Genomic DNA, 21,460 nt, shown 5'->3' on the forward strand with positions numbered 1-21,460 from the left:
TGGAAGGAAAACTCCAACCCAAGGGGCCTTTACTCTTTATCTTTTCTTCTCTCATTCCTGGCAGTGTTTTCTCCATGTGTAATAAAACAGACTTCTTCAGCACTTTCTTTAGAACTCTGTTTAAAAACACTGTATTCAAAGGCTTAGCCACACAGTTCTGTCTAAAATAGCATTTCCTCCCCATCCTTGCTTATAAATTATGTATATGTCTGTCTGCCTCTTGCTTTCTAACTGAAAATTATGGCTACCGTATCATGTCAGAGTCACTGGCACACAGTGGTCCCTGACTCGTTTTATTTATTTAGTATTTATCTTAGTATGCTGAGTGAATGGATGTTAAAGTTGCACCTATAGGAGAATTTGGGGCCTTGAAGGGACAGGTGACAGGAATTGAGGGCTTAGCTCTCAGGACTTTTCTTCTTTCTGGTTAAGCTTTGTAGTCAAAGACTTCTCCCCTTTTTACCACCGTCCCAGGCTGTGACTTGCTCTGGTCCCTCAAGGAGGTAATGCTCCCTAATAAGTGAGTGTATATTCTTTCATAAACTCACCTGTGTTGATGCCATTTCAGATAATTCAGTCAAATATGCATTTCTATTACTTCTTGTTGATTTGTTAAACAAAACAGAGACACAGAGACCTTCAATAGCTTAGGAGAAACGCAGCTGGCAGGGTACCCTGCATCTCTGTGTGGATCACAGAGATGGTCACAGAGATGGCAGGGGGTAGTGTGGATCACAGAGATGGCAGGGATAGTGTGGATCACACTGCCGGCAGCAGGTAGTGTGGATATGTTCTATCCAATCTCAAAGTCTATATTCCCATGTAACTTCTGGAGCACAGCCTCACAGGCAGTACTGTACTTAAGTTTCAAACCCCATCTTATCCTGGCTACATGTGCCTTGTGTTTCTGGTTCAGTCTTCTCTTGGAAGCTCCAGACGCATTCATCAAATGTGCTGTAAGATATCTTCTCATGGGCATTTTGAGGTGAACTTTTCCAGACTGTCTGAGTCCACAGTCTAACGGTGTACCAATATTCCTTACTTCTGTACCTCTGTTTTCAAACCTGATCCCCCTAATTTTTTCTTTGTAATGATGTCAGAAGTCAAAAACAGTGTGGGTGCATGGGTGCACACGCGCACGTGCGCTCTCGCGCATACATACACACACTTTGTAAGATAGATCTCTCTTGTTAGATTATGGCATATGGCTTCATTTATTTACTTTCTCCTATTGCTCTATTTATCATTTATTTATGAAATTAATCCTACATCCCTAGGCAAGGACTGCGATTCGCATGTTCTTTTTATTCCTAGAATCTAGTACTTAGACAATATTAAATATAATTCCTGTTGAATGAAAGAAGCAGTGAGTATTTTATCTATTTCTGTTACAGATAGTTCCTATGCTGCTTGAAAATTTGTCCAGTTGTTTTCCTAAGCATGTGTTTCCAAATGCCACTAAGCCATCATTTTTCTATTCACCAAGGTTCTACCCTAAGGGGCATTTACTGCAGAATTTTAATGATGTGACCCATTTTCACTGCTGTCCCCTCTGACACTTACTTGCACGTTTGGACTTTTGTGGCAAGGGACACTTATAACAAGGAAAGATCTGTTTGAAATGGCAGCATGATCATTCAGCAGTAGAGAAGAGAGTGATGCATGAGCTGTATAATTACCAGTCATCTGTTTCACATTTATTATTCAGGGATGGCACTCAGAAAGTGTTCTCTATAGGTCAGCCTTCTTAGTTACTGCTTGAGTAGTTGAACACAAATTATAAACCACATACACTAAATTTTCCCCATGACCATATAAAAAGGGATACACACGAAAACACACAGAACCCATGGACAAGTTATTTATCAATTATTCTAGGGAACATGTCAACATTTTCTCTCAAGATAATCAAAATAAATGTGGCAGCCCCCAGTCCAGTTCTGGTTCACTGGTAGCTTAAGTTTCCTTTCTAGCTATCATAAGAGTGTCCTTTGATGCTCTTGCTTGATTTCTAACATAGAATGCTCTTTTAAGGTTTTCCTATGTAAGCTGGTAGAAGGGCAACTCAGAGAATGTGCACCTTAAGAAGCCTCCAGATAAAGTTTGCAGAGGCACCTGGAGCTATGGGCATGGGACCAGCTGCGTCTGGACAGACAGATGTTCTGTGTGCTCACGAGTCAGCTGATCTGCCTCTCTCTCCTCTAAACTAACCAGGAAAGCCTCTCTCATGAGCCTGTATAGGGATAAAATGAGCTAACACATGAAAGTGCTTTGACAGCACTGTGAGTAAAACTGAGCTACAGTTTCCTGAAAACTGTCATGGGCTTACCACATTGGTATTTTAGTGGACGAAACAAGTCAACATTCAGGTAAAAAGAACCTAGCCTTTTCAATCCCCAAAGTGCAGCATTGATGGTGATCCCTGAGTGAGATATTTTAACTCATTTTCTTGATGTTTTCACACATTTGTATAGGTTCAAATGTGGCTGTTTTTCTACTAGCTGGTTTATTCTATGCAAGATTAGCCATCACAGCAAAGCCATGGATAAACTATACTCTGAATATATCTTGTGTTCTAAATTAAAGTTTGTCTGATTGTGTGAGTTTGTCAGATTATGCAAATCAATAGCATTCCCATGTGTTGTGTTCCTGTGTTTTCATAATTTTATTCTTTTATAGGAAGGTGAAAAATAATCTTTTACTTCTATTTTATTTTTTATTTAAATTAGAAATGAGTTTGTTTTACATTTCAATCCCAGTTCCCTCTCCCTCTCCTCTTCACTTGCCCCCCACTAATCCTCTATCCAATCCCCTTTCTGCTCCCCAGGGAAAGTGAGGTCTGCCATGGGGGAATCTTCAAAAATCTGTCATATCAAGTGGAGCGGGGTCTAGGCCCTCCCCCGTGTGTTTAGGCTGAGAGAGTATCCCTCTATGTGAAATGGGTTCCCAAAGTTCATTAGTATGCTTGGGATAAATACTGATCCACTACCAGATGCCCCATAGATTGCCAAGGCCTCTTCATTTACACCCACGTTCAGGGGGTCTGGAACAGTCCTATGCTGGTTTCCCAGCTATCAGTCTGGGGTCCATGAGTTCCCCCTTGTTCAAGTCAGCTGTTTCGGTGGGTTTCACCAGCCTGGTCTTGACCCCTTTGCTCATCACTCCTCCCTCTCTGCAACTGGATTTCAGGAGTTCAGTTCAGTGTTTAGCTGTGAGTGTCTGCTTCTGATTCCATCAGCTACTGGATGAAGGCTCTAGGATGATATATAAGGTAGTCATCAATCTCATAGGGGAAGGGCATTTAAGGTACCCTCTCCACTATTGCTTAGATTGTTAGTTGGGGTCATCCTTGTAGATCTCTGGACATTTTCCTAGTGCCAGATTTCTCTTTGAACCTATAGTGGCCCCCTCTAATGTGCTATCTCTTATCTAGGAAACACAGCTTTGTGCTGCTATGACACAGTACCTGAGAAACTTACAGAGGGAGAAATGTTTATCTTAGCTCACAGTTTCAGAAGTTTTAGTCCATGGTACTTTGACTTGTTCTCTTTTAGGTCTGCTACAAGGAAACATGGTAGTTCAAAGATGTTTACCATATGGTCACACGACATGAAAACAAAACAGGAAGGGTCAGGTCTCTGATATATAGTTTAAAACTTCTCTGGTGATATAATTTCTAAAAGTTCCAACACTTTCCAGTATACCTCCAACACATGGGAGCCATATGCACAACACATGAGAGCCTTCAACACATGGAGTCTTCAACACATGGAGGCTTCAACACTTGGGAGACTTCAGCACATGGGCTTTGGGGAGCCATGTAGGATGCAGCTATGAACACAAAGAATCCCACTAATGCAATTAGATCTCCAAGTGATAAAGACATGATGTTGCTTACCTATAACTCTAGCCCTCAGAAAACTGAGGCAGGAAGACCTCAAGTTCAAGGCTAGCCTAGGCTGCTTAGAAAGTTTGGTAACAGCTATATAGAAACACACAAACACACACACACACACACACACACACACACACACACACACACACACAAAATCCAAGTGAGTATGGCACAAAATCATCCCAGACTCAGAACTGTATCTTTAATATAAGCAGAAGATGATGTTTTAAGAAATCCAATCATTCAGATATGGTCTTCTACGTGTGTTAAAACTTTGGAAATATAATATATTGGAAAGCAAAGAACTTATTTAAGGTGACTAGCTATGCCAGTTCTAAAAGTCATTTCGTTGATAGTGGCTTCCAGCTTTCTGGGACTCTGGGCACTCCTCTGCACTCGCCCAACTGTTCACAGTTTGCAGAGAAAATTTAATATAGGGGCATGCGCTCCCTCTATACCAATCCCTGCTGCAGACACAGAGTGCCAGAAATTTTCCTTGTCCTCAAAAGGTCCAAACTCAGGATCCTATTTGTCCCAAGTTAGAAAGTGAAACCTCTCTTTAGTTTGAATGTCCAGAAATTTTGATTCCTCCAATATGGGAATGGGTTCTGGCCCTTCTCTATGGGAATTTTGGTATTGCACTGAAGGTCCTGAGAACACTGTCATTCACATGGCGTACAACCATATACAACTCAAGTTCCAGGAGAGCCAATGCCCTTTCCTGGACTCTGCAGGCATCACACACACATATGCTACACAGACTTATAGATAGGCAAAACAAAATAATAAAAAACTTAGTTCCCTGGAGTAAAGATTTACCCCAGAGAGAACATAAAGTTGAGATTCTGTTTTTATCAACTGCCAAAAATATAAAGTTGGCACTGTTTTTAAAATTTTTCCGTACTTTTGATAATTTGATATACATCTGAAATATGATTATACCATACACCATTTCCCCTTCTAAATTCCCCATGTTCTATGCAACATGCCCCTCCACACTTCATGTCTCTTTTTGGTTTGTTTGTTTGTTTGTTTGTTTGTTTGTTTTCAAGGGTATATCCCTGACTGTATTGGAACTCACTCTGTAGACCAGGCTAGCCTTAAACTCAGAGATCCACCTGCCTTTACCTCCCAAGTGCTGGGATTAAAGGTGTGTGCCACCACCTCCTGGCAATGTCTTTTTTATAGCCCTCTAAGTTAGTGCTGCCTATATGTGCATAAATGTAGGGTCATCTACTGGATCATGGGAATACTTCCAGTGACTTCAAGAAACAATGGTTCTCTCTCCCCCAGATACTTTTCACTGCCAATACCTCCTCAGAATGGGGGTAAGGCCTAAGAACATCTCCCTGTCAATACCACCATTTTGGCTGGCTTAATCTTATGTAGGTCTTGTGCAGGTATCCACAGCCACTATGAATTCTTGATTGCTATGGCCTTGTCACGGTCAGAGGACAGCATTTCACAGTACATCTCCCTATCCTTTGCCTCCTAACGCTCTTCTTGCCTCCTCTTTCCCAGAGTTCCCCGAGCCTTGGTGGTGATAGGTTAGCATAGAAGTCTCCTTTAGGATCAAATTCTCAGCCTTTGTCCAGTTATCGCTACTGACTGTTTTCCACTGCAGAAGAATCTTCTCTGACCACAGTTGGGGGCATCCCAGGTCTACGCATGTACACATAAGTATTTACAAGACAATTTGACAGCGTGGCCTCATGCATCAGCAGGTACATCCTACCTGCAGGTCAGTACCACAGCATGGCTCAGGACTGGATGAGACCACTGATACAGTTCATCCCCCAGCAGCTGCATAGCTTCTTTTAGTACCTATGAAAGCTTACAAGTAGGGCGAATATTTTCTGGTCAGTTTGAAACTGATGTTTATGTCACCTATAGCCAAAGTGTGTGTTGTTTTCAGTATAGGGTCTTACTGTGTCGTTATGGTGGGTGACCAAGGGTAATGGCAATAACCTGTGTTATTTGGAGACCTCTGGGGACTCCCTAGCCAGTAACTACAGTGGCATCCCCATGCCTTGTACTGTGACTTTCATTTAATAACACATGCCTTCTGGAAGTGACAGTCCACCCAGGCAGGTCAATTCTGCTCAAACTTTTTTGTAAGTAATATTTTGGAACCAGCTTATTAACTAGTGGATTTCAATAGGCTTTTGAAATACATTCTTGGTTTTGGTTAAACCAGTCATTACCTTCTAGGTCCCCTCCCTACCTCAATCCTTTCTTAATCCTTTAACCCTCAGTATTGCACCCCCTCTCCATAATCTAGTTGGGTTATAGGATAGTGTTATTCCATATTTTCATACTCCTTCCCTTTGGGTTAGTCTCTTTCCTCCCTTGATTACCACCTGCCCCACAGTCCACTCCCCTCCCTGCTTAAGCGTTTCTTCCCTCAGCGCCCCCCACGATTTCCCTTTGCTCTATAACCTTCTCCCCCCCATGCTTAACATGCCCCTCCATGAAAGGTTCCTCTCTGCTCTCCTGCCTTCTGCTTATTCTCTGAATTGACTACACAAGACGAAAGATTTGAAACTAGAATCTACATATGGAATTTACCCTTCTGGGCCAGGGTTCCCTCACACAGCACACTTTTTCCAAGTTCTATCTATTTACCTATAAACTTCCTTTTTTCTTTACAGATGAATAATACTCTATTTGTACACATGTCACATTTTCTTATCCACATTTATGTTGGTGGATATCTTCATTGAGTCCATTCCCTGGCTATTGCACACAGAGCAGGAATGAAGGATGCACAGGTATCTGCATGGTAGGCTGTAAAGTCTGGTGGGAGCCTCTGCCATGACGTGGAGTAGGTGGTCCTACAGAGGTTCTGCTTCTAGATTTTTTTTAGAAACATTGTGTCTGATTTCCAAAGTTTATAGTCCCACTGACACTGTGTAAGACTTCCCTGCTTGCCAGATTTGTTGCCATAGGTACTGTTATTGTAGTCCTGATGGTGGACATTCTGACTGGAGTGAAGTGGCATCTTGGAATAAGTAGCTTTGATTTGCCTTCTCCCAATGGTTAAAGATGCTGAACATTTCTTACAGTGTTTCCTAGCCATCTGCATTTCTTTTAAATGAATTTTCTATTTAGTTCCATACACCATTTTTAATTGGGTTGTTTTCTTAATGCTTAGTTTCCAGGCTTTGTATCTTCTAGACACTAATCCTCTGTCATAAGTGGCTGAAAAGATGTTTTTCCTAGTCTGGGAACTGCCTCTTAGCTCACTTCACAGTTTATTTTGCTGTATTGACACTTTTGGGTTTCATGAGATCCTATTTGTTGGTTTGTCTTATTTCCTGGGTTACTGGAGTCTTTTTCAGTTCTCACCTGTAAGTTTTTCCTTGGTGTCTCCTGCCTAGTTTTGGTTGGAAGTCTATCACTTGTTTCCTAGTTTCATCTGCTTGGAGTACCTTTTCCCACTCCTTACCCCTAAGATGATTGTCTCTTGGAGGTGGGAAAAAGATTAATCCTATCTTCTGATCCAATCTGCTAGTCTACGTTTTTATTTGGGGGAATAGAAAGCATTGATATTCAGAGTTATTACTAATAGTGTATTTAATTCCTGTCACTCTTTTTATTCTGTTGTGTTCTCTTAGATCTCTTTTGATTAACTGTCCTGGCATCTATTTATTTATTCCTCATGACCTCTTTGATGTGTTTATCTTTTTCTTCAGATTAAATTATTATACTATTCTGTGTATAGCTGACTTAGTGGTCATGAATCCCTTTAATCTGTTTTTATCTCTCCTTCAATTGTAATAGATGTGTTTGCTGGATATAATATCTGAGTTGACAGTTGTGATCTTTTAGGACATGAAATACTTCTTCCCAGGGCTATCTGACTTAAAAGGTTTTTGTTGGGTAATCAGGTATTATTTTGTGAGGCCTGAAAAGCTTAGCTTTTCCTCTTTAGCTCTCAATATCCTTCCTTGGTCCTATATATTTAGTCCTTTGATTACAATATGTCATGGGGAGATTCTTTTCTGGTTCATTGGACAGACCCTGGGTACACCTAGGTGGGAATTTATTTTTCTAAGTGTGGTAGTTTTCTCCGTGGTTTTATGCCTTTGGTATGTTATTCCTATCCTTTGTCTGTGCCCACACTCGAGAGGTTACATCTTTTCTTGATTTCCCTTAGCTCTCTGAACTTTTGCCTGTGGATTTTGATAAATTTATCATTGGCCTTTACAGAGTGGTTCAATTCCTCTATCTTCTCTTCCAGTCCTGATATTCTGTCTTCTACACCATCTGTTCTATTGTGAGCTTTCTTCCCACTGAGGGTTTTATTTGGATTTTTGAGTTTTTCATTTCCAGAATCATCTAAGTTTGGCTCTTCTACTGCAATTTTCTTGATTGGTTTTTGTACTTATATCTTGTGTTGACTTCCCCATTTCATCCATGATTTAGGTTTTGTCTTCCTTTAGTTGTTTGAAAGCAGTTGTTATCATTCTCTTGTGCTCTGTCTGGAAGTTCTTCTAGGTCATGCTCATTGGGGTCTATTATTATGGGATTAATAATTTTTATAGATGATATGTCTTGGATTCTGAAGCCATTTCTGGTTTTGCCCTGGAATTTGCACATTTTGAGTTAGTTGAGTTGGAGCCTGGGAATGGTGGTCTGGGAACTACTTACCAGTCAGCATCAGGAATTAAAGAAACTGGAAGGGTGGGAAAGGAATTCAGGATTCTAGGAGCTCTTACGTAGTAGCAGCAGGAGTTGGGCAGATGAGGAAACTTTGGGCAGCATGGTCAGGGCCTGGGTGGAGTATAGGGACTTAACTGTCACCAAGAGAGTTATGAGGACCTGGTTAAAGTTAGCATTCTTAAATCATTTATAAAAACAGTGTAAGTGGCATGCAGCATGCATAAGAAGTGTCTGAGTAAACAAGTGGTCATCTTACACATTCAGACTTTTGGGGTACTGTGTTTCTTCTACCTCTTCCTAGGACTCTCTCCCTTTGGGAGACCAAGTCCAAAGAAGGATTTTGCAGTTGGTTGTTCACGTCTTTCTTATCATAGGCAAAGACCAAAATCTGTAGGGCTCTTATCAGGGTGTCAAGTTCTAGTTTACGTCCAGGTAATTTGTCAATTGAAAAGCCCCCGAAGAGCCAGTGCAGGCCTTGGAAGAGGCGCCTGGCACCAGCCCGGCTTCAGATCTCTGTCTCATTGGTGCCTCCATCTGCACACTGCTGCCCAGGTTGTTTTCATCTTGTTGAAGAATTCCCCAATTATTAACTCCAATACAGTCCAGGTTCCAGCTGCATTTTAACTGAGGGAGATTTGGATATACTTTTCAATTTAGTTTCTTTTTTCTGTTTCAGTCCTCTCTAATAAATAGTGACATTATCTTTGTGAAGTTGCATGCCCCATGGGAAGTCCTTGGAAGATATGCAGAGCAAATGAATGTAAGGATGCCTTTCAGGTAGGTGTGAATGTGTTTCCCTGCTTCTCTCTCTCTCTCTCTCTCTCTCTCTCTCTCTCTCTCTCTCTCTCTCTCTCTCTCCTCTCTGCTGCTTCACTGTAAACCTAATTACATTGTTTCTTGGAACAAATAAAATCATAGTACAGGCTGGAAAAGTCATTAAAGCAGAAATTTTTCCTAATGTTTAGAAAATGCAAATCAATCTTTGTGCCCACAGTGACTCCTTCCTGCTATCAAACAGCATTTCCAAGTAGCGTTTGCATTTTGAAAGTGTCATTTTCTAGATTGTCTGTGCACTGCTGTTTTGAACAGTTAGACACCAAATATCATGGTCTTTACTGAGCAGTACCTTCCGGAAAAAAATTTAAAAAGCAGTTTTTCCAAGAAATAAGTTTAAGAAATAAATATGATCTTTAAAAAACAATTTTTAAAATAAAGAAGTCATAAGCTCTATATATGTAAAAATAATTGGCAATTGTCACAAGGTGAATAAAGATATTTTGTATGGATTGCTAGGTTGTTTAAAAAGATCAACTTGCCTTTGTCCCACCGTGTCTATTCTTACTTCGTTATAGGTTAAGGGAATGTGATCCTCATTTGTTAGAAACAACAAAATGAGATAACAAACCTGAGATTACAAATGCAAAGATATGTGTGGGAAGAGTCGGGTATGGGGTCGGGGAAAATCACCAATATAATCTGCTGAGAGGCAAAGTGATTTAGTACCAAGGACAGTTCATTGGGCTGATTTTGAGCATTTTTTAGGTTCAAAGAAAAGTGGGCCTATGGCATAGTGTGTCCCATATACCCACCTTCTACAGTTTTCTAACCAACATCTCATGTTAGCGTGGGTGTGTGTATAGACGTTAATGGATCAATAGCAGCTTATTATTAATCAAGGTTTAATAAAGCCACTCATATGCAGGCTTATAAATGTGTGTCATCATGTGGAATCATATAGAATCATACAGAATATGATATCCTAAAAACCTGTACTTTCCTTCTTCCAGGCCCAAACCTCTGACTTTGTATTCTCTGCATCTGTGGACCCAAATGTGGCATATATTGTTTAATATGTAAAGTCCCCTCTTTACAAAAGCAAAGTAGCACAGTGACCATGCAGAATACACATGGGCTGCCTCAATCTCATGATTGATCCCTTTGTAGACCCCTGAACTATCGAAAGAAATCGGGTTTAATGAGGTGTCCAATGCACAGGCTCTCTTCTCAAATACGCCCAGAGTTCTCATTTAAACGTTTTTAAAAATTAATTAAAGTGAAGCAACATAGCAGATCATTATTGTATCCCATTCCTGGTTTTCTGTTTTCTAGGATCTTGTGTTTTTACCTGTTTAATTGACCTGTAAACAGTAAGGTGGTGGTTATACCCATATGGGTATTTATAGTTGACTACTGATACAATCTTTTCTTGTACTGGATGTGAAATATATGTTTTTTATACCTCTATCAGCGTTGTGATAAAAGTGCTCTGAAAACCCAAATTGCTATATAAATATTATCTTAACAGCATGTCTGTTAAATTATGTATGTTGCCCCTAGCCCTCTGAATTTCCACGGATGAAAGTGGACCTCCACTGAATCCATGAGAAACACTAACCTCCCTAAGGTATCATGCTGCCTGCTTATGTGCTGTAGGCCAGATGCAGCTCTGAAACAAATATAGCAATGAAAGGACGAAATCATGATGGAAACTGTTCCATTGGGTGTCACGACTCCAAGTGCCCACCCTGTGTCCCTACTACACTTCCCCCTGTTAATCTCTCTTTAGTTTTTTCTTCTTCACCTCTTACAGGATTCTATCTTCAATCTCCTTTCCTTCCTTGCTAGTTCAAACTGTAACTGACGATGGGTTTTCTTCTCGACTGGCTTCATTTTTGCTGTTCTTCCAGGAGAAAAATCTATTACCTGCCCCGCCGGTACAAGTTCATGAGCAGGTTAGTAGTGCCCTCTGTCCCTATGGTGTTGCACGCTGACTACTATACTCTAGCAATGACAAGGAGCAACAAGCCCAGGAAGATGGTAGTTGATAGAAGGACTACCAAGTACATTGCAAAAATCACATTTTCACATTAGCCTGAAAAAAAATTGCAAATGTCCTTCTTAGAGTCCTGCCCTTCAGCAGCGCACCTGGGAGCTTGCACAAAGCACCTGCAGGTGTGTCGAGGTTGTTGCTTGTTTAGCCTGCCTGTGAAATCAATTGTCCCAAATTCCAGCTAATTGGAGACATTTTAGCCTAGAAGTTGTTGTTTTCCACATAACTTTCTCCCTTCACTGTTTGTAATGTGAGAGTTTGAAGTGCAAGTGGTCACTCTGCCTAAAAGCTGGTGGCCACTCCTGAATCATGGGAGAGTTCTTGGTATCGGTGACATTGTTGAGACAATATTCAGATTGTACTGAAGAGCTCTAATGGCACTGTGAATGGAAAAGAGAAACATTGGATGAACACTGTCCTTACTGTAGTTTGTATCCTTCCAAAGCTTGTTTTCCTTGTTGTTCCATTAGAAGCTGGGGGTGGGGGGATGCCTCTACTTCTACTTTGTGATCATTGGTGACTCTAACTTCAAAATCTTAATTGGTCTTATATACCTACTCTCCCTGAGCCATACTGATGGCTTAAATGAGGATTCCTTGGGTTTCTCTGAAAATCATTAAGGTAATTCAATTCAGGCAATTCCATATATGGATCCACTGTTTATAGTCTATATGCAACATAAAGAATATCTAATTTATATTCTATTTATAATCTGTGTAGATTGGTAAGTAATGTACTTCAGTGGGTGTCCTCAAGTATGTACGTACCAGCAGAGTATGGCAAGAGAAGCAGCTTCCACAGAAACCATGATATGATTTCTCAGCATATCCCTGTGCAGCACTTTCATTAGGCAATAGGCATGGCATTTTTCACTCACCATGACTTAGATCACTCCCTTACCACAGAATGCTCTTTGGTAGAAGTTTTGGACCACACTCAAGCCCATGTCGATAGTTTTCAAGTCTCATCAGAATTATCTGGAAACTTTTAAAAGTGCATATTTGTGATCCTCACCCCACATTTCTGTTTCCACCTCTGTAAAATGAAAACACTTAATTTCTACCATATGGGGTTCCTGGGGGCTTTATGTGTAGCCTGTGTTCATAAGTGGTATCAGTTAGTGATTGTCACATGGGATGTTTGTGAAAATAATCTTATGTGGGTATATCCCTCCTACTCCACCTCTTATCTCACTCTGTTCTTATTTATTCTGAAGAAATGCCTTCTAATTCTAGCAAGTCCTGATTGTATTTGCCAAGTAACCATTTATACTCAGCATAGTCTCCTTTGTGCTACTCTTTGCATAGCTGTGTGACTTATACCTCAGGGTCATATTGGACTCTGCACTTCTCTAACCAGCCTCTTGAGTTCTGTACATGCCACTTCAGGGTAATTTCTAGAATCTATGTGATGCTCTTCATGTCCATTGCCATTCCTTAGCTGAACTTTGATTACCCTTGCCTATCTTAGATCATTTTATATTCCTGTCTCTATTCTGACAATTTGAAAGCAAATTGTCCTCTGGCAAAAATGAAGTGAAAAGACTTGGCTTAAACACAAACCTGGATAAACTTTCTTCAATCATCTCTTGCATCCTTGTCTATATTAATGCTTGAGGCTCCCAAAGCCTTATGCAGCTTGCATTTTCATATTGTTGCAGAGTAGTCTTTCTGAATAGTACTTTCTTTACTCTCACCAGGACAATACCTACCCAGACCTCAAAACTCAGTTCCCACAGTTGGACTTCTTGAGTAGGTCAAAGATGCCTCTTTCCTTTCTCCTATTGATACCCTTTATCCCCATCACCTCATGCTGCAGCCCCCTGCAGAGATTCTCATCTCCTTACCAGGATGGTGTGAGAATCTAAGGATAGCACATCCTGTTTCACAATATCAGCATCTAGTACCCAATATGTGGGGTGAATGAATTCATGAATCTCATACTTGTGCAATAAGAGTGGAGGGGGAGGAAAGGTGGACACACATACACACATAGATCGCACATATATACACAGATACACACAGATTGCATACATACACACATATAAACACACCACACACACACACACACACACAGTGGAGGGGGAGGAAAGGTGGGCACACACATACACAGAGATCACGCAATACACACATACACACACACCACATGCATACATATACACACTAAACACACATACACACTACACACACAACGAAGTCTTTCTAAAATGGGAGACTCTGACTTTTGACTGAAATATTTGCTTAGCAGTGGAAGATGGGTAGAAAGACTTGAAGACTTAAATGATGGCAGAAGGAAACAGAATCTCAAAGTTGAGTGAGACATTGATATCACCAAGTCCAGTCATTCATGAGATTCTGAAACTTCTGCTGTGTGGTCATCCAGTTCATGTTTGAACATGCTGTAAATAGAGACATCCATAGTACACTTATCAGCAGCTCTGATGACTAGAAAGTTCTTTAAAGTAAGCTAGGATAGTTATTCTCTCACGCTCCCTCGTTCTCATTCTCTGTACTCTCTTACTCATTCTCCCTTTTCCCTCTCTCTCTTTCCCTCTACCAATTTTCTTATTTCTCTTTAGACTTAATATTTAATCATAGCTCTGCCTTCTGAATAAACAAAAAATCAAAGTAGATCAAGTATTGAAATTTTAGGCAAAGTGTTTGAGTTGAGAAGGAACCTCCCCTACTTCTGAGGAGGAAAACTACAGCTGCAGGAAAAAGAAGCATGAAGATACACCAAATATACATGTGTAATGAGGTAATGACTTCCTTTTAGTAACTCTGCATTATTAGCTGGACAGTGATGGCATATGCCTTTAATCCCAATGCTCATCAGGTGGAGGCAGGAGGATCTCTGAGGTTGAAGCCAGCCTGGTCTATGGAGTGAGTTCCAGGACAGTCGGAGCTACATAGAGAAACACTGTTTCAAAAAAATATTCTGAATTATAACTCAGTACACTGCAGAGGCATTCGTGTCCTGGAGGCCATTGAAACTTATGTGAAGCCACCCAAATGAAAAGTAAAGCTAGATAAAACAACTGGATATGAATGGCATAGAAGCTATAACTCTGGCCAGGAGGATGTATGGGATTTCATGAGAAAGATGCAAAGACTGAAAAGGAGGGACCCAGTGGCAATTTCGCTTAAAAATCTGCATTATGGGGACTAGAAGAGACAGGAGAGGATTAACAAAAGAGTCTAGGGACAGAAGGGGAATGAACATCACCAGAAACAAGTTTACATAGGGGTGTGTGTTCTCCAGCTTCTGATGGGTGGCAACAAATGTGATCTATTTATCACATCCGCAAATTGTTAATGATGGCCAGAGTAGCAGTCTCTATGGAAATGGCATTCTCAAACATGCATCGCGATTACTCAACAGCTACTAAAAAGACAGATGGCTGGGTTGATCCTCAGGGTTTCTGATTCAGTAAATCTAAATGAAGTTGATAAATTACATTTCTCTTAAACACTAAGTGATGTGGATACTGCAGGGAAAGAATCATGTTTTTGTTGTTGTATCTTCCTGGTTGTTTGAGACAGAATCTCACTGTGTAGTCAGGCCCACCTGGAATTCACTATATAGTGCAGACTAACCTAGAACAAGCAGAAATTCTCCAGCCTCCCAAGCTTTGAGATTATAGGCACACAACATACACTGTGTCAAAGACAATATGACTTTAGGAATCATGACTATAGAATGGGAATTATTAGAAAAGCTTCGTAGGCAATGAGTGTTCCCTGCTGTCTTGATAAGGAGTATGAAAGAAAGGAAAGATTTAGAACAGGTGTTGACAGGAGAGAAGAAGAGGAGACGATTTACGACCATGCTCTTCAAGTATGAAGAGGACATAGTTTGAGTGAACAGAACTTGCTTCTAGAGCTAGAAGAATGACTTAATAAACACTAACCACTATCATGGAAAAGTTGATATCCAGTGCAGAAATTACTATCTTGACACAACAGAGACAATGGCACATACTGGAAGAATGTGAAAGAATAAAATAAAAAGGGACCCCAGTTATGGTAGTAAGTATGACACATTGGTTGTGTTGGAGATAATCTTCATTGCTGCCATGAAGCATTTTATTTTGGACAACACTGGAGTGATGGCCCTTTCCAAAGCCCAGTATCAAGTAGCTATTTTAAAATGCAGTTAAGAAGAAAGTGTGATGTATATTTTACTCAGTGATTCACCCCAGGATAGGTTAGTTGAACTGATGAAGAGCATACACCCCTTGTAGTTAACTCTAAAATTCAAGTTCCAAAGCACAACTGCCACTTGCGATATTAATAGCACCCCAGCAACAAAGCACTTGACTTTCACCATTCTGAAATCCTCTTAGTATACTGTATGTGGGAATTCAGTGTATTCTTTTATTTCATTTATATAAATTGCATTCAGTCACATTAACCCATGAATGTACTCTCTAACCCAACTCTATTTTAACGATAAACATTGAAAAGCTTAAAGTTTTTTAGTGAGAACAAAGCACCTTTTCATAAACATCTTTATATCAAAAACTCACCCAGCTCCCATAAAATATCCTCATGTAGCTCAGACTCATATATTTGCAATAAGTGCCTGTTAATCCCCATGCATGGGCTATTAAACACTGCTTTGATTCTAATCTCTAGGCAGGTTTACAGGTATTATAAATTATCTATCCAATAAAGGGGGAAATTTATAATCTTTTCTTTGCCTGATTTTTTTCCAGCATAAAATGATCATGGAAAGCGATCTTCAGAAAATGTTACAAAGTAACAAATGTGATTATTGTGGCAGCTATAGTTGAAGTCTCATAATTCTCTCTCCACCCCCACTGTGGGCATTCTGCCTGAGCTTATCCTTTATTCTACTAGACAGAGGGAATGCTAGGCCCTGTGCATTATAGGCTCTGTTTATTACAATCATATCAGATGGGCATACTAGCAGAATGAGAAATGATTTGTATTTTTCCATCCCAACTATTAAAATGTAATGCATGAAAATGTTCCAGGGCCCTTGAACTCATCTGTAAGTCATTTAGGCTGTGCTACAAACAGGAGTACTGTGACCTAAAAGAGTGGCATTAGCTTCCAAAGATACCTAATTTCCAGCCAAGGAGATGCTGTGAATGCGGAGGAACCTGGCTCTAAGAAGAGGAAAGGGAAACCCAAGACTCCTGCTGAGCGTTGGCAGTGAAGGAAGACTTCACTTCCAGCAGGCAAGAGCTGTGAGCGAAGAAAAACTACTAAATGCCTATAACCTCTCTCTATCACATCATCTCTCCAAATGTACTGTTAAGATATGGGTCTATAATATGCTGGTCTAGGGAAAAGCAAGTGTCTCTAAAGAAGGCCTGGTTCGCTCCTGCACTTAAGACTCAAGAGACAAAGCAGGAAGAGGGTGGGGAAGAATGTAAGAGCCAGAGAATCGGGGAGTTTGCTGTGAGAATGCGCCCCCTGCTAATGTCAGCCATAAACTCTCATGAACATGACCACCCATGAACTGAACAAGGATGACACCAATGACCATACCAAGCTAGATAAGGAAAAGCCTGTGAGGTCTCAACCCTGTACAAAGAACTAGAGACAACTGGAGAAACCTGGGAGTGAGAAAGGTGGTCTTCTCCAGGGAAGAGGGCACCAACTGGGTGTCCAGTGCCAGATGTTCGGTCCTGAAAACACAATTCAAAGAACATTATTGGAATTAGCAGGTTGTATTTAGGAATATATATGTAGGTGGTAACAGGCCATGAATTTGAAGGAGAGTGGGAAGGGGTTTGTGGTAGTTTGAGTGTAATTAGCCCCCATAAGATCATAGGGAGTGGCACTATTAGGAGGTGAGGCTTTGTTGGAATCCATATGGCCTTGTTGGAGGAAGTGTGTCACTGTGGAGGTTGGCTTGAGGTCTCCTATATGGTCCAGCCACATCCATTATCTCAGACCACTTCCTGTTACCTGTTGGTCAGGATGTAGGATCTCAGCTCCTTATATGCCAGTTGCCATGCTCCCCACCATGGTGATAACGGACTAAACCTCTGAAACTGTAAGCCACCAACTCAATTAATTGGTTTTCTTTATAAGAGTTGTCATGGCCATGGGGTCTCTTCACAGCCTAGAAACTCTAACTAAGACATGGTGTATGGGAGGGTTGGGAGGGAGGAAAGGGAAAGGAGAAATGTAATTATATCAATTTCAAAACTAAACTTTTTAAAAGGGTGTGTTCCATAAATTTTGTGTGATTAAGCCACTACTGTTAACTTCCTCCAGGTATTTAGGGATCAAAGAAAAAGAGATTTTCTTCTTGTCCTTCAGGATATGTCTGATGCTAAATGCAAGTTGGGGTCGTGCATAGAGATACTTTATAATGCCAGCAGTTAGGACAGTCCTTTACATGTGAACTTTCCTCTAGTCACCATTCCTAAGGATCCCAGGGTTTACATGAAACCTTCCTAAGATCCATCAGGGGAGGCCATTCCTTCAGAGCTGGCAGACCTGCCTGCCTATTTGCTTGTGCTTCTTTTCATGTGTTTTTTTTCTAGAACCTTCCCTGTCACAAAAACTAGAAAACCCCAGATTAACCATCCAAAGAAGTTTATATAAAAGTAATCACCTTGTAGTTCAGATATTAACTTGTGTTCAGGCCAGACAGAGTGGTGATCCATCTTCTCTTTATTGATTTGCCTGTGTAGTCAGTAAACAGGATAAACAGAACAAAATAACAATGTATCCAAGCAAAATCAATACTAAATCCGTAAGTCAAGGCCTTTGTGATGCCCCTACCACCCCCCACCCCTGGACCCATCTTCAGACAGCAGACTTTGAGAAGCAAGCCACAATCCTATTCTAAGAGATGAATGGGATGCTTCCTGGGTCTCTCATTTTGCCCCTTCAGCATATCGCAGTAAATTTCAGCTTTACCTATCTTGAGTTGTTTGTTAGAGGAGATACAGGTCTGACAACCCTCACTTACAGGGGCTGATTGTAACTTTTTAATTTCTTTTGGAACTCTGTACTTCAAAATCCTGTCATAGTCATTTTCTTTATCCTAGGAACCAGCATTAAGTGGATCCCTTTGCACATCCAAGGAATTGTGTAAGCATTGGCAGTCACTATCTTGTTTAATGCTCACACCATCTTATAAGCTAGGCACCCTCCACCCAGGGAGGTTTTGGCTTAGTTAGTCCCTCATGCTCGCCCAGCATCTCACTCAGAAAACTGGCGCCTAGACTGTGAATCAGCTTCTAATGGACTGACTCCAAACTCATCCCTGTCTCTGGAAGACTTTCCACTAATTGCAACAAAGAAAGTTCTTTAGTACATTCATTTAACAATGATATGCCCCCTATATTACTGTCTAACTCCCACCAACACGGAATTATTATCATAAAGAGCACATAATTGGTGACTATCATGGAGATGATGGCACTAAGGTTTGATGAGGGTGAACATCTCATGGCAGGACTCTCTGGTACACAGCGACAGACTGGAAAATTCCAGCACAAGCCCCATGCTTTCCAGCCCACTGGCTTTCACCTTCCTTCTCCTTTGCATAGCTGAAGTCTGAGATTGGCAGTTTGGGGACAGGCGTGTTTGAGAGAGCAGCCCAGGAGAGCTCACATTCACCATGTCCTCGTCACAGAGACATGGTCTCTTCTCCCTGCCTGGGAAATGGGAACACACTAGTGAGTGACAGCCTTACTCTTTGGGAGCCTGGCTAGCCACAGCCTGGCCTTAGGGCAGGTCAGACTGACACTGTGTTTAAGAGCTGTATCCAGATAACACAAGACCACAAACAGTGCCCCACAGACCAACATAAAACTAATAACCTGATTTGTAAGTCCTATTGTTGGGCTTATCAGCTGATTACTTTGCTCAGGGTTTCAATGGCCAAAATCAAGGGAGAGTTCAGCCTGGGCTCTTGCCTGGGCTCTTATCTGAACTCCTGGGAAGGTAATCTGCACCCAGGCTTCTTTTGTTGCTGACAGTCCCACTTTATGCCATCAGAGTGCTGAAATCAGTGTCCGTGCAGGCTGTTGGTGAAAAGTCACTCTTAACTTCTAAAAGGAAGGTACCCCAGCCCTTCTTGTCCTCAAAGGCAGGCCATGTGGACACCTGTCCTGTTGATCTCTCATCTCCCCATCTTATGTCTCCTGTCTCCACCCTGAGGCAGCTCTCTAACCTTTTAACACCTCATGTGGTTAATTAATCCCATCAGATCCATCCACAATGTTCTGCTCTAAATACTAAAACTTCAAAAGCTCTCAGAGCCTAGTATACAAGTTCCTGGCATGAGAGTGAGAACACTTTTACAAGCTGTTCTGCCAACCAGGAGAAACCACACAAGCTGTTGGCCTTGTTGGAGTGCTGGTGTCACCTGTCATTGTGAAAAGCATAGATCATGGAGTAGTTCTTCTAGAACCTGGGTGGTCCATGCTTCATTCTGCGTCTGTGCAGGCTTCCTGGAAAAGTCCAATGCTCCTAAACCCAGCAAGTGTCTCAGTTTTATTTGAAACATACTTTTGAAAATCTTCCACTATTGTGTTTTGATTTGTTTTGTTTATCTGCTTTTGTTATATAAGGTGGGTTCAGGTAGCCTAGGCTGGCCTTGAACTCCCAATCTTCCTGCTTCTGTCTCTGAGGTGCTTGGATTACAGCACTGTAGTGTTAAAATGTAGTTCTTTGGCTTCCTGCCACTGTCCCAGTAGTCCTGTGTGTTTCTTTAGGAATCACTAATGCTTGCTATGTGTCTGGAAACTTCTTTAAAGCTTTTCACATGCATCATCTTTTATGAACTTCCTAACCACCCTGATGGCCAAAAAGATGGTGATGATGATGATGATGATGATGATGGTGATGATGACGATGACGACGGCCATGATGAGGCCAGTCATTATTACTACCCTGTTTTATAAGTCTTGATTCAGGAAGGCTGGTGGCATTGCTGATAGGCAGCACATCCAGGCACAATAGTGACAAGGAACAGCTTCACCTTCCCTGCTAAGCCAATCTCCCCCTCCTGGCTTCATTGTTGCTCTCTTTACCCTTCATTTTTCAATTAATTAATCATTCTCATTACCTCACTGCGCTCTCTTTGCTGTCTTCACATTTCATTTAAATTGTGGTGACACAGCTGGCTGCTGAAAGCGACCATTCATTCCCATTGACTATTTATGTTTGATTTTCTGTGCAGCTTCATTTGTTTCTATCCACACCGAGAGCTGTTACCCAGCTGGGCTGCATTCATAGTCACTACACACAGAGCCCAGATTCTGCAAAATGCAATCCGATTAGAACCGCAAGCTGGAGATGTGTGACAGGTAAACGCGCTGTCACGGAAACCTCTGGGCCAGTGTCTCCTTTCTTGAATGAATTATAAGGCAATCAGATGAAGTGAAGCCAGGAGCCATGGCACAGGCAACCAGCTTAATGTAGGGAGTCTAACCTGTTAGTCCAGCGAAGGAAGAAGCCACTGAACTTACACAAGCGAATTTAGACAGGAGGTTGCTGACAACACATTGGGAAAGGGAAAGGTTGAGAGGCACACTATTTTTTTAAAAACCTTTATGATAAAGCATCTTAGCTATTTTTTAAAGTAAAAATTGATGTTAACTTTTTAGGTTAGCACTCAAAATACTTTCATTGGGGTATTTTCATGCATATGTCATTATTTTTGTTCTTCTTCCTAGGTCTGTTTTGGAGATTATTATGACTCTTCTCCATATGTATTTTTGCAAGTCCATTACTGATAAAGAAAAACTATCCATTTCTATATGTTTATTTTTTTTAGCATGTTGCTTTGCAGAAAGTATGTGCCAACTCTGATAATTTTCTGGTGGTGCCTTTAGAGCCCTGCCACCTCCAGTTAAGGACACTTTCGTTTCCTGTGCTATGTGAGTCCTTTTCTTTCTTTCGCTTTTCTCACTGTTCTAGCTAAGACAACGCACTGCGTGGGGAGAGTAAGCGCTGTCCTCTCACCCTTGGCTTTAAAGGAAATACTTCCTGTTTTCCCACAGAATGTGGGTCTGCATCGTCTAAGGCAGCCTTTGCTTTGTCGAGCTAGGTTCCTTCCATCCCTGCTTTCCT

At 41.2% G+C, this 21,460-nt stretch overlaps 1 protein-coding gene across 4 annotated transcripts in view; it reads left to right on the forward strand.

The window, feature by feature from the left end:
- Window positions 1-21,460, forward strand: part of Ano4 (anoctamin 4) — a 401,571-nt gene that overhangs the window by 256,029 nt on the left and 124,082 nt on the right. For all 4 annotated transcript variants that reach the window (XM_021225955.2, XM_040755102.1, XM_040755103.1 and 1 more), the window contains 2 exons: window positions 9,237-9,337; window positions 11,248-11,292. In XM_021225955.2, coding sequence (XP_021081614.2) covers window positions 9,237-9,337; window positions 11,248-11,292 — 146 coding nt within the window. The remainder of the gene's footprint in view (window positions 1-9,236; window positions 9,338-11,247; window positions 11,293-21,460) is intronic.

This window comes from Mesocricetus auratus, unplaced genomic scaffold (assembly GCF_017639785.1).
Source record: "Mesocricetus auratus isolate SY011 unplaced genomic scaffold, BCM_Maur_2.0 Super-Scaffold_100011, whole genome shotgun sequence".
In the NCBI taxonomy this organism is placed as follows: domain Eukaryota; kingdom Metazoa; phylum Chordata; class Mammalia; order Rodentia; family Cricetidae; genus Mesocricetus; species Mesocricetus auratus.